This window comes from Cnephaeus nilssonii, assembly GCF_951640355.1.
Source record: "Cnephaeus nilssonii genome assembly, chromosome: 4".
Classification (NCBI taxonomy): domain Eukaryota; kingdom Metazoa; phylum Chordata; class Mammalia; order Chiroptera; family Vespertilionidae; genus Cnephaeus; species Cnephaeus nilssonii.
The window spans coordinates 16522888-16540978 of NC_137075.1; the positions used below are offsets into that span (position 1 = coordinate 16522888).

The following is an 18091-nucleotide window of genomic DNA, read 5'->3' on the forward strand; positions in this document are numbered from 1 at the left end:
ATGTTTTGTATAACAAAGACTTTTGTATTGATAACTTAACTTGTTTAACATACTTAAGGAATGAGTTGAGTAAAATATATAACATTATTGAATATTAAAAGAACTTGTTAAAAAAAAGTATTTAGGAAAACAAACTGAAAATAAACACCTAAAGAAATAGTTTTCAATAATTATAAGAAATAAAACTGAAATACTAGGAAAATGTTGCACAATTTCAAGAAGCAAATTTTCAGCCATACATACAGTATTTTCTTCATCAGTTTCATTCTCCTTATTTGAATCCGTAAGATAATCTGTATTCTCTTCCTCATCTTCCTCTCCTTCCTCCTCATCATTATCAGAACCCTCCTGAAATTTAACATTAGATGATTAAAACATTTTGGAAAGGGTTATTACATTTTACATGCCTTAAAATGATTTTAAAACGTCTGTATAATTGTTTATTATTCCCAAATGTAGGGCAAAGTCAGCGGGCAACAGTTACTACATACCAGCAGCTGAAATCCCATTTCACTATCTTCCACTGATCTAATAATACAAAGATCCTTTGTAGAATCTCTTCCATGAATTCCACAAAGAATGGGTTTCCTGAACCTTGTGTATTTTTCTCCTCCCTAACTAACTTAAGAGCCTGAATTGGTCATAATTGGTTTTTAATATACATCCAATTCTGCAAAGAAAAGCAATAATTCATTTTAACATCATTACCAGTTGAAAGCAGTGACTCAATTTTATAATGCACTACAAAGAAAAAAAAAAAGAAAAAAAATTTTATAAAGCACTACACTGCATAAAAGCATCTCAGTTTGGAAGGTGCTCTCACATACTTCATTTTTTGTTTTGTTTTACCCAATTCTAAAGAAGGAAGGATAAGCTTTACTGTCCCCATTTTTATACGTGAAAAACCCAAAGCTCAGAAAAGTTTAAATAACACTTCTAAATTATCATACTCTCCTAAATGCTTTAAGCACCCAAGGAACACACACACACACACACACAAATACACCTTAATATTAACCTTAATAATTATAAACTTATGCTTAAACTAAAACAAATGAGAAAGTGCTGATTCCAAGGTTTAAATTTTATTTTCATTATTTTTTATTCTTATGCATCCTGCTTTTTATTTTTTAACTTTCTAAATTAAGTATATATAATAGAGACAGAATACTTAATGAACCCTTAGTTACGCATTTCACAACTGAACAACTATTAGCTCATGATCAGTTTCTAGTTTCTTCCATACCCCTAACATTCCCCAGTCTACCTCCAGATCATGAAGCAAATCTCATACATTCTATTATTTTAGCTGAAACTTTTAAAACTTAAGCAGGTTTAGAAGTAAAAAGGAAATAATTAAAACTATTAGCTTAACCTATATAAAAAATGACATTTTGGTAGGTCCAAATGGTAGAAGATCAATTTCATATGGCTTAGCCTAATAAGAGTCATAAAAACAACAGGGCATGTTATCATACTGCATGATGAATTTCAGATTTCATATACCATTATATCTGAGAGAAAAAAAGCTAAGTTCATTAATATGTAGTCAGTAATTTTTTTTTCATAAAACCCACAGGTTAAAAGTTCATATTCAAAAGTGAGATTAAGATACACAGGAGATCAAACAACATTTTTCTTCAAATTGCTTACTAAATAAAAATCCTAACCATAATAATACATGTCCATAGACTATACAACACCAAGAATGAACCCTAATGTAAACTACAGACTTTGGATGATAATGATGTGTCAATGTAGAACTTGTACATTGTAGGTTCATCAATGTGTGAATGTACCACTCTGGTGAAGGAGATTGAAGGAGGAGGCTGTGCATGTCTGGGATACTGCATGGAGTACACAGGAAGTCTCCTTACCTACCCCTCAATTTTGCTATAAATCTAAAACTACTTTAAAAAGATAGTCTTAATAAAAACAGCCCAGCTGGTGTGGCTCAGTGGTTGAGGGTCGACCTATGAACTAGAAGGTCACGGTTTGATTCCTGGTCAGGCCACATGCCTGGGTTGTGGGCTTGATCCTCGTGTGGCAGTTGATCAATGATTCTCTCTCATCATTGATGTTTCTATCTCTCTCTCCCTCTCCCTTCCTCTCTGATTAAATAATAAAAACAATCCTATGATCAGTATTTATTTCTTAAAAAACCCTTAATTAATCCAGAGATTTTATATCAGAGATACTATTAATTATATCCTATAGAATAAAAAGATAATATGCAAATTAACCCTCACGCCCTCACAAGATGGTTGCCTACGACCAGGCCGGCAGGGGGGTTAGTGAGGGACAACCGAACGACTGAACGAGCAGGCTGCGTGGAGTGACCAGGCTGGCGGGGGGGCGGGGGGGACATGAGGGGCAGCCAGGCTGGCAGGGGGGGCAGTTAGGGGTGACCAGGCCAGCGGGGGAGGTGAGGGGGGGGGGGCACAGTTAGGAGAAACCAGGACGGCAGGGAGGGGGCAGTTGGGGGTGAGGGTGACCTGGCCGGCAGCGGGAGGCAGTGAGGGGCGATCAGGCCGGCAAGGGCAGGGGGAGGAGGGCAGTTAGGGGCGACCAGGCAGGCAAGCAGGCGAATAATTATGAGCCAGCGGTCCCGGATTGGAGAGGGTGCAGGCTGGGCTGAGGGGACACCCCCCTCCCCCATGCATGAATTTCATGCACCAGGCCTCTAGTTTACTATAATACAACTGAGGGGTAGATTTTATTTTATAAAGGAAATTTTTGCTCATATAGTCAAAATACTCTAGTACAAATGTACCTATTTGCTATAAATAAAAGTCATCACCTCTTCTTCTGGTTCATTTACTTCACTTTCATTTCCAGATTGTTCTTCTGTTTCAGCTCCTCCTTCTTCTTCTTCTTCATCCTCTTCAAGATTTTCTCCTTCTGTCATAGAATCTTTTGAATCTTTGTCATTTGCTAGGCCTTGCAGTGAGAGGAAAGTAGAAAAATACATTTTTTAAAAGATAAAGGCAAGTTTTCAATACCACTTCATTTAAAAGTATGTATTAAGAAAATGCAATAGCCTTTTTTTTTTTTCAAAACAACAGTAAAATAGGAACAGAATTTAAAACTATTTTGATAAACATTTAAAAAATTAAACAGAACTTCCTTTCGGCTGATATATTTCTTAGTCACTAACAAAAAAGAAAAAAACACACATTTTCCCCTTTTCTAGAGCTTCAAACTGTTTATCTCAGTCTCAAAAAATCAAAGGCAAAAAGTAGCAGCACATAAGATGCACCTCAACCATATAAAATGTACCTCGATTCCACTTATTTTTTTCAGTTCCACATTTTAATAAATATTTCAAGAATCTCTAAAAACTCAGATATAAAATTGTCACTTTAATGGAGAAATCACATTTGACTATCTATTTGAATGTCTGCAAATTAAGACTAAGGAAAGGCAAAGCAATATGGTGACACACCTAGCAGCTGTGTCACCACAGAACTTAGTTTTTTCGTTCAGTAACAGCATTCTCCTCCTGAGGGAACTCCCTGGCTTGAATTTGCTTCTACCTCCCCATGTTCATCCACATTTCACTATCTACTCAATTCCTCTTATCATCTGAATACCAAACTACCTCTCTACTTTCAAGAGGCACATAATATGGCTTCATCGGATCTCTTTCCCATGTTTTCTCCCATGCCTTCTGCTATAGTGAGGTCAGATTCTTGTCATTAAAAAGCACACTACCTTGCAATCTTACTCATCAATACTCTTCTCAATATAAAATCCAATACTTTCCCCCCCTACTTGCTTTTACAGCACTTGGAGAGTTTATCAGAGCACTTTACATTTAAGAATATATATACCATGTAATATCTTTTAAAATTTCAGAAGTGTTACATTAGATTAGAAGACCCTTAAAAACAAAGAACTTCTTTTATACATATATTCAAAACTTACCAGAGGCCATATATTGATAAATACACAGTAGGTGTTCAGTAAATAGTTGTTTCCTCACAGAATCTTAGCCAATTAGTACAGAAAGAATGATGATGTGATTTAACCCTTCCATTTTATGAGGAATACTGAAGCCCAGAGTTTTAATAACCCAACCAATAAAAGTAAAAGAATTACTCCAATGTCCTAAGTCTAAGCAATTAATTAAACACTGACAAAGCCCGGCCATTGTGGCTCAGTGGTTGAGCGTGGACCTATGAACCAGGAGGTCATGGCTCAATTCCCAGTCAGGGCACATGCTCGATTGCTGGGTCAATCGCCAGTAGGGGCTGTACAGGAGACAGCCAATCAATGATTCTCTCTCATTATTGATGTTTCTATCTCTCACTCCCTCTCCCTTCCTTTCTGAAATCAATTTAAAAAATAAATTTTTTAAAAAAAACAGAAAAATATGGAAGTACAGTGTGATTAAAGTAGATAATTCAAGTTTGGAAATTTTTAAAAAATTTGAGAAGATGGATGAAGCTCAGTGAGATCTACTTTACATGGAAAATAATACTCAGATTTAAATTCCATTTAACTTAAATATTTTCTACCTACTACTTATTAGTTTTCATAGAAAGAAATAGACTATATATGTAAATTTTATTTGTTTATAGTGACATGAAGAAGCAAAATATTGGAAAAGTTATCAGGGACAAAAGTTATCAGGACTGTATAAATCTAAGCATTCTCAATAAAAATATCACAGTGGTGATAAACTCACATACCATCACACGCTTGTTATGTCCATTTAAAATGTGTCATGGGAAGAACTATATTGTATAAGTCTTTGTTTTGATAGCCACACTTCTAATTTGTAAGGAAAATACATACTATTTAATAACATTTTTATTTTCATTGCAAGTTAGTTTCAAAATATTCTGCATTTGCTAAACTATATAACGATCCAGTTGCTGAACCATAAGTCAATGCAATCTAAAGTAAACAATGCAGATTAAAATGTATATGTAAAAAACAGAGGTGACAAAATGCAAACTCTAGACAGTAAAATATTTAAATGTGTGTCAGAATTAAGTGTACTTGTAGAAAACAAATACTGTCCTCTTAAATTTGAGCTGCTTGGTGTCTCCATTTTCATGCTCATAACAGAGATGGTAATAAACTATAGTACTTCCTTTCAGATTGTGTTTTAATTTACATTTCTGTTTACTAGACATGCTGAGCATTTCCCCCATATACTTAGCATGTCAGAAAGAGCAGAGTTGACTTGATTGCTTAACCTAGTATTTTGATTTGGGCTTTACTTAAACTCTTCTGTCAAAAATCAGTAGCATTACCTTCCTCTATCATTCTGACAATCAGGCAGTACTCAATAAAAACACCAACTCTTCCCTGCTCTCCCTTATTTGATTATGCCCTGTTCATTTTTCTATTTGGGTATTCTATTTTATTACCAATTTACCTGTGTTCTTTATGTAAGTGCTAACAACCTAGCAAGAAAACTATTTTCATATTAATTTTTTATTGTATACTAGTGGCCTGGTGCACGGATTCGTGCACATTGAAAGGAAGCGGGGCCACACTCCCTCCTCTCTGGTTCCGGGATGTCTCACCTGAGAACTGCGGCTGCCAAGTCACTGAAGCTCGGCAGCTCCTTTGTTGAGCGTCTGCCCCCTAGTGGTCAGTGTGTGTCATATCTACCAGCTGGTTGGGTGGTTGGACACTTAGCCTTTTATATATATAGATGTTTTAAAAACCTAAATCTATACGTATGCTTTCTTCTATCATTTTAAATTTGAGAAAATTAACCTCTGAAAATATTTGATAATCAGATCTATTTTTAACTTTGAAAAAGTAAATATTTAACTCTTTAATCCACCTAGAGTTTGGTGATATAAGATGTGGCTCCCTATCAATTTTCCTCCCCAATGCTCACCTGTTGCCCTTATCCTATCTTTAACATTCCTGGCTCACCATAAATTATTGTTCTGTATTTAACTGGAAAACTTCTGGGCCTTTTATCTATCCGACTTATTTTATTTCTAATTTATGAAATACACTCTTTAAATTTATAATGTAATTTATTCTTATGGCTTCTTTCCTTTTTTTACTTTTATTTCCCTCCTTTTTGTTTCATTTATTATAATAATAGTGAGAACTTCCAAACCAGAATTAAACAATATTGCTTATTACCATCTTAATTTTGTTCTTAAATTTAAAGAGAACGTCCTTGCCAATAATTCTGTCTATACTAAGAAATCAAAATGCACAAGAAAATAACTCAAGCGTGTTATTTATAGTGGTGCAAAATTTGAAATAATCTAAGTGTCAACAGGAATTAAACAAATTATGGTACATTTATACAAAGAAATAGAGCCAGTTTTTAAAAAATATAATAAAGATTTAGAGAAATACTTTTTGTAAGGAAGAAATTTCATAATGTATTATGTGGTGGAAATCCACTTATAAAACTGTATAAACATGAGGAAAAAATTTAAAGAATAAAAGAAAATATATCAAAATGTTAATAGATAATTATCCTTAAGTATGGAGTATCAGTGATTTTTGACTTCTTGGTATTTTTCAAAATTTCTGCCATGAACATATATTACTTTTAATAATATTAAAAATTATTTAAAACTAACATTAAGCATAATTATAAGAGAAATTTTTAGTGTTTTTCCATTAACTATTATGCTAGAATTTTGTTGCTATAAAACTGAGATAATGAATTTGCTAAGTGCTTGAACCAAAAAAACTAGCAAAGGCTCTTGATACTGTATTATCTTCCGGATTTAATCAACAGGAAATAGATTTAATGTAGGTTTATTCATGTAGCTCTTCTTCCTGATACTTAGACTGTTTAAACAGAATTAAATTGGGACAACTCCATAGCACAATTTCCAGTTGCAACCATCTTTAGAGTTTCACTTACAAACGTTGACCTATTTTTCCTGTTCCATATTCTAAAAAGACTCCTCAGGAGAGTCTGAAGTCCTTTAATTTAAACTTCAGTCAATAAAGGATAAAGCACATTGCTCTCTTTACTGCTACCAAACTGGGTGTCAAACTAGTATTCCCTCATGCCCACTATACAGAGCATCATTCATAAAGGTCTTTGAGAAACAAGACTAAGACTCAATTATTTCAAAGCATAAAAAGTAAATGAAATAAATAAATAGATAAGCACTTTGCTTAAAATGATAATTTTATACAACTAGAAGTCTAAAAACGAAAAGAAAGTAGATAATTTGGGACAAAGTATAAAAAGATGCACATATGTCTTTATGGGTTGAGTAGTAAGAAAAGTTAATAGTTGCATAATCAGAAGCACCTTTAAAATTAATGCTCAAATACATAACAGCAATCATATTCTCCAAAAGAGGATTTACCTATGGAAAAGGAAACCCTACTAATATGCTGGATGTAATATAAAAAAAATAGTTTTAGAGGGGGAAAAGTACCAAATGCTTTCACCATGAAAAGTAGTTCTTCAGATATGCAATGTAGTAAATTTATACAATTAATATAATTGGTGAAGGTAAGAATCTCTTAAAGACAGACTTATAGGTCCCAAGTGCTAGCAGGAAATAAAATACTAGCTTAACAGCCTCAAAACATATGTCACTTTAAAATGACTAAAATGAAACCTGCTAAAAACTATCTGCAAGTAAATCAGAGTAGTAAAGTTACATATTCCAGTTATTTCCACAAAGTTAGCTCCTACAGTCCCTCGTGAGAGTTATTCAAGAGCTAACTCCTACTCAGCCAGTGTGGGTCAGTAGTTAAGCATCGACCCCTGAACCCACAGGTCCTCAGTTCTATTCCTGGTCAGAGCACATGCCCACTTGTGGACTGGATCCCCAGTAGGGGGCGTGCAGGAGGCAGCCGACTGAGTTTCTCATTGATATTTCTATCCCTCTCCCATCCTCTCTCTTTAAAATCAATAAGCATATATATTTTTTTAAAGAGCTACCTCTTCTTCCACAACAATCTCAAAAGGACACAGAGAAGGTAAATAGACCAATTCTCCTGTAGCACATTTCTCACATTTTCTCTAGTCCTTAGAAATAGAGACAACTAACTCTCCCAGTGAATAAGGTCTGAAATTCTGTAGGGTAGTTCCAAACTTCTAACAGGTATTCCCCTTCTATAGTTTCTAGCCTACAATGTCTTAAGAAATAACGCTTGTTACAATTACATACTGTATTGTAAGAGGTGCTCTAATTAAAAGTAGACTTTATATTAGCAACCAAAAATTCTAAAATTAAGAGAGGCCAACAGGATTGTATTTATTCAATCACTATCATTGGCTTCAATTCTTACATAAGTATTTACCTCCAATTTGGGATTATTTAATGAAATAAAAAAAATATGTCACCCATATGTCTTACCTAATATTATGTAACACTCAATATAAAAATGGAAAGTATACAAAGGTAAACTCTGGTAACATTATAAAGCAAATTCTAAAAACAATCTGCCAAATATCACCTTCATTGTCTCTCTGTAATTAATTGCTTACCTAGTTTTATTAAGAATTCTCGTTCCAAGTCTTGTACCTGCCTGATGGATTCTTCCAGAGAATTACAAAGTTTGATCTTTGGTCTTAGCAGTTCTAGTGTATCACTGATCATGTAATCTATGTCAATAGGAAATGGATGATCTTTTGTCCAAACCTCCAAACTTTTCTTCCACCAAACATAACGCTGATGACAAATAAAAGATAAATTTAGCTATAAAATATTAATAACAAAAATATTTTAAATAATAATATGTAATGTGACATCACCTAACTATAACAACTAAGCTAAAAAGTTGTACAAGACACCTACCATTTTCATTAATGGTCGACAGCAATGATCCTAATTCCAATTATTTCCCTCCATCTACAGTTTCTAAGCCATTTGGTGCCTTGAATCTAAATATTGTTTTATTATAATTGTTATAATCTTTTTAAAGACAAGGAAAAATTGTGAATAAAATACCAAATGAAATTTCAGATAATGAAACAAGTCAGAAACCCCACTCCCAAACTGGGTTTAAATGCTAAAGTTTACAAAAATAACCAGATTCAAAGATATAGTTTTGATAAATGTTCATCCTTTTCCCTATAATACCTGCTTTGATTTTTAAAAAGGTCAATTAAAGTATCTAAATATATGGGTGTTTTAAATATAAAAATTAATCAACAATCATTTATTGAACACCTACTGTGTATGTGGCACTGTTTGGATATTTTCCCTCTCTTCTCCTACCCTGGATCCCTCATTCTGTTTCATACTTTGTAAGTTAACATTAATTGAAGTGCACAACTCAGGAATTTACTTATGTATAAACAGGTAATCCTCTGGGTCAGTGGTCAGCAAATTCATTAGTCAACAGAGCCAAATATTAACAGTACAACGATTGAAATTTCTTTTGAGAGCCAAATTTTTTAAACTTAAACTTCTTCTAACGCCACTTCTTCAAAAAAGACTCGCCCAGGCCGTGGTATTTTGTGGAAAAGCCACACTCAAGGGGCCAAAGAGCCGCATGTTGCTCACGAGCCGCAGTTTGCCGACCACGGCTCTGGGTGCTTCACTCTTCTTCCCCAGTTTGTTCTAGGTCCTTGCTACTCAAAATTAAAGACCTCAATGCAGCTTGTTAGAAATGCATAATCTCAAGTCCCCACCCCAGACCAATTTAATAATAATCTGCATTTTAATACTATTCCCAGGTAATGTGTATGCACATTAAAGTTTAGAAGCACTGCTATGGGTGATCCTTTCTACCTGGCCTTCCAATACATAACTGTTCACTCTATAGTCTAGGCAGAACACACTGACCTCATCCCCAGGCCTCACTTCTTACTCCATCCCCTCAGGTTTAACCCTGCTGCATATTTCTGCTGCCTGTTAATCAATGTGGAAAATGCCTCTCTCTTTGTCTCTTGGATATTTTGGGATAGCTCTTTTCTCTCCACCTGGGATGTCAGATTAAAAGCAAATAAGGATTCTCTTCTGAAAGAGATTCTACTTTGGATGCTGACAATTACAGCTAACAATTTGCAGCAAAACTGGATTTCAATATAGGCAGTCTCCAACCTAAGACAGTCCTCAGAGACAAAGGGAATCTGATTCTCAAATGTGCAATCCCCTTCCTCATGGTAGGATAAAGTTAATAAACTGCTCTTCCCCAAGAACATTTACCCCCGCTTAACACCAGCCATTATGTGGATGTATTTTTTATACCTCCAGTTTTAGTTTTAAATGTATTTTCTTCATCAATGGATGAATGAAAACAATACTAGAAATAGTGATCATATAGACTTTAATGGTACTATTGATAACTTCTTTCAATAACATCTGGACAATTCAACAGTGAATTGTTCACCCTACTCAGTATTTTATGGGAAATAGTGATTGGGTTCCAAACAACCAACCTACAAAGTTAACTTCTGGAACACCTACTTTAAAGGAATTGTAGAAACATCTCCGTTTTTGTACCTGAATTCAATTTATACTATACTTGCTCTAAATCATAAGCTTACACAATTAACTAAAATTAAGATATGAAAAGCACAACTCAAGAGTTTCTTCCTGTGTTAAAAACATTTTTCCCAGAGTGAGTTTTTTCTTTAAAAATAAAGTTAATCATTTAAAAATAAGAATTTTAGATGTAAAACCAAAACACATCTGTGTTTTGGTTTTAATATACATTTATATATATATATATGTAAATATATATATAAATTAAATATATAAATAAATTAAATATATATATAAATAAAAATCACAAGTTTTTTAATTCATAAGTTACTGTACCAAATATAATTCATAAATTACCATTCCAAATTTATTAAGTATAACAAAATAATTTTCAAAATTAACAATCATATAAAAGTTACAATGCAATTAGAATGTTTATATGATAAAATTCATCAACTTTTAAAAATCTCTAAAGCATCCTTGCAGAAAGAATAAATCAAATTTAGTCTAATTATGGACATATCTCATATGTGATATGTGAATGCTATAATGTTTCTGCTTGAATATTTTTGTAACACAACCAATGTATTAAATGGTGCCAAACTGCATATTTCAGCTTATATACCTGAAAATATACAAGGAAGCAATCAAGTTTTCGTTTACTGGAACCTCTGTCAAAGTATTGGCCACAAGTATCCAAAATAGTGCACACTAGTCTAATTCTGAAAAGGTGCTCAGGAGGGTCCAGTGAACTTGGAGAGCCATCAGGATTAACACCAAATGAAGTAAAAGAATAAAGAGTTCTAAAAATAACAGCTGATTCCACCATGCGGTAATTATAAAGTTCCCCTAAGAACTTGGCACTGCTGATACGTCTCTGATTAAATTTAGGTTGATTAACCTAAAAGAAAAAAACAACAACAAGATTTGCATTAAAGAACAGTAATGTGGTTGAAAAGAGGCAAAAATTCCCCTCTGTCACTTGACAGTATCAATTACTGAAGAAACACTGAACAGAGAAAAACTAATGGGTTCTTTGCTTCTTTTCTAATAAGGTGGTCACTTGTGAGTATCCTTTTTCTCTCTTTAGGAAATGGGTATCTACAAAATGTTTAAAAAAAAAAAAAAAAGTTGCCCTGGTTGGTGTAGTTCAGTTGATCCCATGCACAAAAGGGTGGCAGGTTTGATTCCAGTTTGGGGCACATGTGGAAGGCAGCCAATCGATGTTATTCAAATAAATGTTTTTTAAAGTTTAATAAAAAATGTTAAATATTAAACTTATTATTAAGCTATCATTAAGTGAATTACTTGATAGTCTATTAAACAATTAAGATGTAATTCTCCCTTATCAGCCCCATATAACTTATTTTCTCTATAATCCTGAATTAACAATAAGCCTACAAAAAAAAGGGATCTGCTTACAGGAAATTTTACCAAATGATTAAAATTCTTCTAATTAATAAATTTATTTTCCCAATAGTAACCTAGAAATAATAAAAATGTACTATATTCTTCCAAAATAAGCTTAACTGGACTTGAGAAAAAGAGGCAAAATAAACCCCAGGATTAGCCTGAGAGAAGCATAGTAAATCTAGTACAGCAGGGTTTAAGAAACCACTAATTCTGAAGAGATAATAGTAAAAGATACCATATAGATAAAAGAAGGTCTTCAAATTATTTTTCAATAATAGAATTTAAAAGTTATTTAAATTCTTCCAAAACTCCAACTTGACAACTTTAAAGAAAGTCTGTGTTACCTCCATTCCTAATCGAATATCTTCTAAAACTCCATCCACAACATGGATTCCAACATCCTCTTGGTAGAGCACTAGTCCTGCTAAGAGGTTTGCCACACAATGAATACTATTATATTTCACATTCCAGATGTTTATCATACAACAAATAACATAATCTTTCACTTCTTGGTCCTGCCAGGGCAACTTTCGCATCTGTCTCAAAACCTAAACAAAGAGAATTTTGTTTAAATTACTAGACAAGTATATAATCCAATATACCCAATAGTATAGATATGGTATTATGATTACGCAGATAAAGAACTTTTGAAATGGGAAATACTTCAGAGATCCTCTATCAGCTTTTTCATGTTAGAGATTAAACATGAGATTTTTCTAATTATTGACAAAAGGTATTCACATTTTTCCTCCATCTTTCTATAATGTCCCCATATTTCCTGAGTTTCTAGGTCTTCAATCAAGCTAACAGTATACACTCATACACTAAGGTCACTGAAAGAAATTCCCAAGGTTCACCAAAAATAATGTTTCTTTTGTGCTTCATTTAATCTAAATAATCTTAGACACTTATTGTATAAATCAAAAATTTCCAATAAATAAATAAACCCAAGGCAAATTGGTTAAAAGATCACTTAAAATGGAGACATAACATCAAGACTGACATTACAGTGTCCTGTTTCCTCATATGTAAAAGGGGGGATAATAAAACCACTTACTAGTTTGTTGTAAGGATTAGACAAGTTAAAACATGTGAAGTATGTAGGAAAGTGTCTGCCACATTGTAAATACCCCACAAAAGTTAGGTATTACAATTTCAAAGACCCTACTGTCAATAAGATAATTAGCAGAGCTCTACCTATCATCAAGTTCTATCCATTTTGATTCTGAAAGAATATAGATATTATTGGCAGATTGCAAAGTATTCCTTTCATTTCTATATCCACAATCCATTTTTTAAACACTAAATATTTTCTCATATCAGATTCACTGGCAATTTTAATGTCATCTCAACTTCATAAGCATTCTATATTTTTCAACTTCTAGTCAATTCTAAACAGCTATCAAAATCCTTTTGTTTCAAACAACTATTTTTCCAACTCTCTGAAAGTTGATTTCAATTTTCAAAGCTGCCCTATCATTCCTATTACCTCTTATCCCACCCATGTATTATTTCATGCCTTTTATCTTCCCCTGATGTGTTCTCTGTCCAGAAGTTAATTTCCATTACTTTATCTCCTAAAAAGAAAAAAGTTCTACACTGTATTGTTTCAACTTGCAGAATAAACCAAGAAATGTTTTGCTCAACATATCTTACTTAAAAGTGAAGTTTCTAGCAAGGTAACTACAATAACTCAATTAACAGATCAGTGGTTCTTAAACTTTTCTGGAAAGTGACTCCTGCTGAGAATCTAAAGAAAGCCACAGACCTTATCTCCAGAAAAATACAGACAGCCCCAGAATTCAAAACTATGAAATTTCAGAGGGCCATGGGCTTCCTAACACCCATTCAAGGTTAAGATCCCCTGCTCTCAAGAAAAATATGTAAAGGCAAATTCATTACAGAATATGAATATATATATATATATATATATAACATCAAAATTCAATTTAGAAGAATGGCCCTTTTAATTAGAGTAAGAAGTTATTATCATAATAGAAAAATAAAACATTGTCCCATATATTATGTATCATCATATAAATTATTTCTTAGCATGATTTGGATAGACAACCATAATAGAACTTGGGATCTAATCCCAACTCTCCTAAACTTCACTCTTGAGACTTGAATAGCTCTGCTTTAATTTCTCCATTTACAAAATGTGAACAATGCAAAGTACTTGCATTTCTTATCTATAATTTATGAAGCACTGAAGCAATTTACAGATAAACTGACCTAGGAAAACTGAAATATATGTCCCTGACCTAAAATTTCAGGCACAGGCTAGAAGGAAAGTACACTGCTTTTAATACTATTATCATTAGGATGAAAAAGAATTTAGTTGAATATTATATTACCACAAACTCAAGTTGACCATTATTCCATGATTCCATTAAGATTTACCTTCTCAGTGGTGACCTTGGAGAGATCCTTGTACAAAAGTTTCCGGATATATTCCTGGAGAGGAGGACGTTTCTTTTTCACTGTTTTTTCGGCTGGAGGTGGGTTGCAGTAGTAATATGCATTCTCTACCATTGTGACATATCTTGCATCAAGATGCATTGCTTGTTTCTTTCTCATCATTTGTTCCTAAAATAAAAAGTCTACACTAGTCAAAATACTTTCATTCTAAGGTTTCTTTATTCCTAACAAAACTACTATTCTCAGTGATAATTTTAGGATAAAGGTCTAGAAAAAGAAAAAAAACAACCAGTTGGTATTTCTAAGAGTGTGCAAGCAGACTAATTATTATACCACTGATCAAATGTTTATAACAAATTAGCTAATAACTGCTTGGTCTTAGGCCTTTACTCAGAGAACTTTTGCTACAAATGTAATTTATAACTCTGCCAAACTACATGAACTCTAAGTATGACAAGTTTCATATATATGAGTGACTGAAATTAAAAACCAAAAATATGAATAAAGGGGTGCTGGCTGTCCCACATCAACTGAGAGGAAAAAAAAATTATTCTCAGAGCTTGTGCCATTCAATACTGTACCAGGTAAATCTGACATGTCTCTATAGACAAGAAAACTAAAAGCCCCAAGGTCTTATAAACACAGATCTAGTCAATCATCATCTACTTTAGGCTTTCTGAACTTGACATTTTGGACTGGATAATTCTTTGCTGTGGGGGAATGGGGGCTGTCCTGTGCATTGTAGGATGTTTTGTGCAACCTTGACCTCTACCCACTAGATGCCTGTTGAGAAACACTGACTAGCTGAAGATCTTAAAATAGCACCAATTCTTAAAATAGCATCATACTAAGCACTAAGATTACTGAATTTGTTCAGTCATTCAACAAACATTTTACTTAGCACTTACTATGTGCTAAGCACTATTCCAGGTGCTGGAACTTACCAGTGCATAAGACAGACATGATTCCTACCTTTGTGAAGCCTAACAGTCTGGCATAAGAAGACAGAATAAACAATTCAACAAGAAAACTAACAATCTTTTAAATAATAATTGTAATCAGTGGTATGAAGGAAAATAATACAGCACTAAGATGGAGAGTTATGAGGAGCCTACTTTATACTTTAGGTAGAGGGGGTTAGGGATGGCCTCTCTAAGAAAGTGAGATCTAAGTTATGACCTGAAAGATGACAAAAGGTTGAGAAGAGCCATGGAGAGAGCATTCACAACAGAGGCAATAGCAAGATCAGAGGCTCTGAGGCAAGAGAGTTATATGTTACTGGAACTAAAAGGCCATTGAGGTGCCCACAAGAAATTGCATGAAATTAGATATGAGAGGTAGAGAGGGCCAAGTAATAACAGATTCTGCTGACATGGTAAGAACTCTGGGTTTTAAGTATGTAGAGGGAAATGGCTAGTAAAGGACTCAGGGCTCTTTTTAAATCTAGTTTGTTGCTTGCCACTCCAGTTTTATCTGCAGCTGCTTGACTAGATGTGTCTTTCTTCTCTGCCTTGAAGACTCAGATTAGTCTCTAAAATAAACACCACTTTCCCAGAAACATATCCTGACATACCAAGACTAGATTAAGTGCCTCTTCTATCTATGCCCTATATTGCTTTTACACCATATATTCCAACTGCCTATTTACTCCTCTGACTCAGTAGACTCGAGGAGAGCATGGACTATCTTTTCATCTTTATACCCTACCAGAGGCCTGGTGCAGGAAATTCGTGCATGGGGGTGGTGGTGTCACTCAGCCCAGCCTGCACCCTCTCCAATCTGGGACCCCTCAAGGGATGTCTGACTGCCTGTTTAGGCCCAAACCTGGTGGGATTGGGCCTAAACAGGCAGTCAGACATCCCTCTCACAATCCAGGCCTGCTGGCTCCCAACCACTCACCTGCCTGCCTGATTGCCCCTAACCACTTCCGCCTGCCAGCCTGCTCACTCCTAACCACTCCCCTGCCAGCCTGATCGACACCTAACTGCTCCCCTGCCAGCCCGATTGCCCCTAACTGCCCTCCCCTGCCGGCCTGGTCACCCCTAACTGCCCTCCCCAGCCGGCCTGGACACCCCTAACTATCCTCCCCTGGAGGCCTGGCCACCCCTAATTGCCCTCCCCTGCTGTCCTGGTCACCCCTAACTGCCCTCCCCTGCAGGCCTGGTCCCCCCCAACTACCCTCCCCTGTAGGCCTGGTCCCCCCCAACTGTCCTCCCCTGCAGGTCTGGTCACCCCTAACTACCCTCCCCTGCAGGCCTGGTCCCCCCCAACTGCCCTCCCCTGCAGGCCCAGTCACCCCTAACTGCCCTCTCCTGCCAGCCTGGTCGCCCCTAATTGTCCTCCCCTGCAGGCCTGGTTCCCCCCACAACTGCCCTCCCCTGCAGGCCTGGTCCCCCCCAACTGCCCTCCCTTGCAGGCCATCTTGTGTCCACATGGGGCGGCCAACTTTGACCACATGGGGGCAGCCATCCTGTGTGTTGGAGTGATGGTCAATTTACATATTACCTCTTTATTATATAGGAAGATATATAGGATGGGTCTGACATAAGAGTTTGTACTCAGTGAATACCATGAAGCTGTTAGGGAAGATATTTCTTGATTTATCAGTCTAGCTTAAGTACCTCCTCCATGAGCCCATAATGTTCTCTGCATAGCTCTATTAAAGCACTTACAACATTGTATTCAAATTAGCACTAGATATGGACCACTTTGGCAATTGTATTCTTTGTACCACTTCTCCTAACCATGCCTGACACATAGGCCTCACAAAAATGTTAAATGATAAATAAGGTTCCTATCCAGAAAGCAAGAGACTCACTAATAAAGGCTAGCTTCTTTTGCTGTAAGAGGGGAAAAGGTCCACTGAGCCAAGAAAACCAGTCAGACAGGAAGGACTCTGATTTTTAGTAACGTGACGTTCATCCATACTACCACAATTAGTAAATATTTTCCCCAGCAAAAAGTAAATATTGAGGATTCAATGTTATAAATAAAAAGTAGATAATATAAACTAAGCTTTCCTAGCATCTCTATTACATTTTTATTTAATTAAATATATTGGGTAACATTGGTTAATAACAACATGTTTCAATTAATACATTTTTATTTGCAGTGTCTCATTTAACCTATCAGTATGAGCCAAAGAGTAGGAAGAATTTTCTCCTTGTTACAATTAAATTTGAACTTGGAGTAACTATTATATGATTAATATGATATAAACTTAAAGAGAATTTAGAAATCAATTCTATTTGATGGCCTTCACATTAATATCTTTGTTTAGGAGAAATAAATTCTCATGTTTCTTCATTTTTAAATATTATTGGCAGAGAATTCAGGCTTACAACTGGATTCTAAAAAAATAAGATACCTAGAGAAAATGACACAATCAAGACTTTTGTAACAGCAACAGTGATGTAATGACAGTGTATGCCCAGAGCTCTCTTGAACACTAATACCAACCCTGCTAAAGGCTATCAGCAAACTGCATAAATATTACCAATAAGCATAATAACTTAATTGATTAATAAACTTGATGGTCATTAGGCATTCTAATTAACTTAAGAAATAACTTCTCCCACAAGGTAATTTTTTAGACTTATATTTTACTAGAAGCCCGGTGCACAAAATCCGTGCACGGCAGGGGGTTGTCCCTCAGCCCAGCCTGTACCCTCTCCAATCTGGGACTTCTGGAGGGATGTCCGACTGCCCGTTTAGGGCCATCTAAACGGGCAGTCGGACATCCCTCTCACAATCCAGGACTGCTGGCTCCCAACTGCTTGCCTGCCTGCCTTCCTGATTGCCCCTAACTGCTTCTGCCTGCCAGCCTGATCACCCCCTAACCACTCCGCTGCCAGCCTGGT

General features: G+C 35.3%; 1 protein-coding gene across 4 annotated transcripts in view; it reads right to left on the reverse strand.

Annotated features, from left to right (window-relative positions):
• UPF2 (UPF2 regulator of nonsense mediated mRNA decay) overlaps window positions 1-18091 on the reverse strand; it is a gene marked incomplete at its 3' end in the record, with an annotated part of 124470 nt that overhangs the window by 32835 nt on the left and 73544 nt on the right. For all 4 annotated transcript variants that reach the window (XM_079767591.1, XM_079767590.1, XM_079767593.1 and 1 more), the window contains exons 12-17: window positions 14214-14399; window positions 12155-12358; window positions 11023-11298; window positions 8453-8636; window positions 2801-2940; window positions 244-348 (exon numbers count right to left, since the gene is read on the reverse strand). In XM_079767591.1, the coding sequence (XP_079623717.1) occupies window positions 244-348; window positions 2801-2940; window positions 8453-8636; window positions 11023-11298; window positions 12155-12358; window positions 14214-14399 (1095 nt within the window). The remainder of the gene's footprint in view (window positions 1-243; window positions 349-2800; window positions 2941-8452; window positions 8637-11022; window positions 11299-12154; window positions 12359-14213; window positions 14400-18091) is intronic.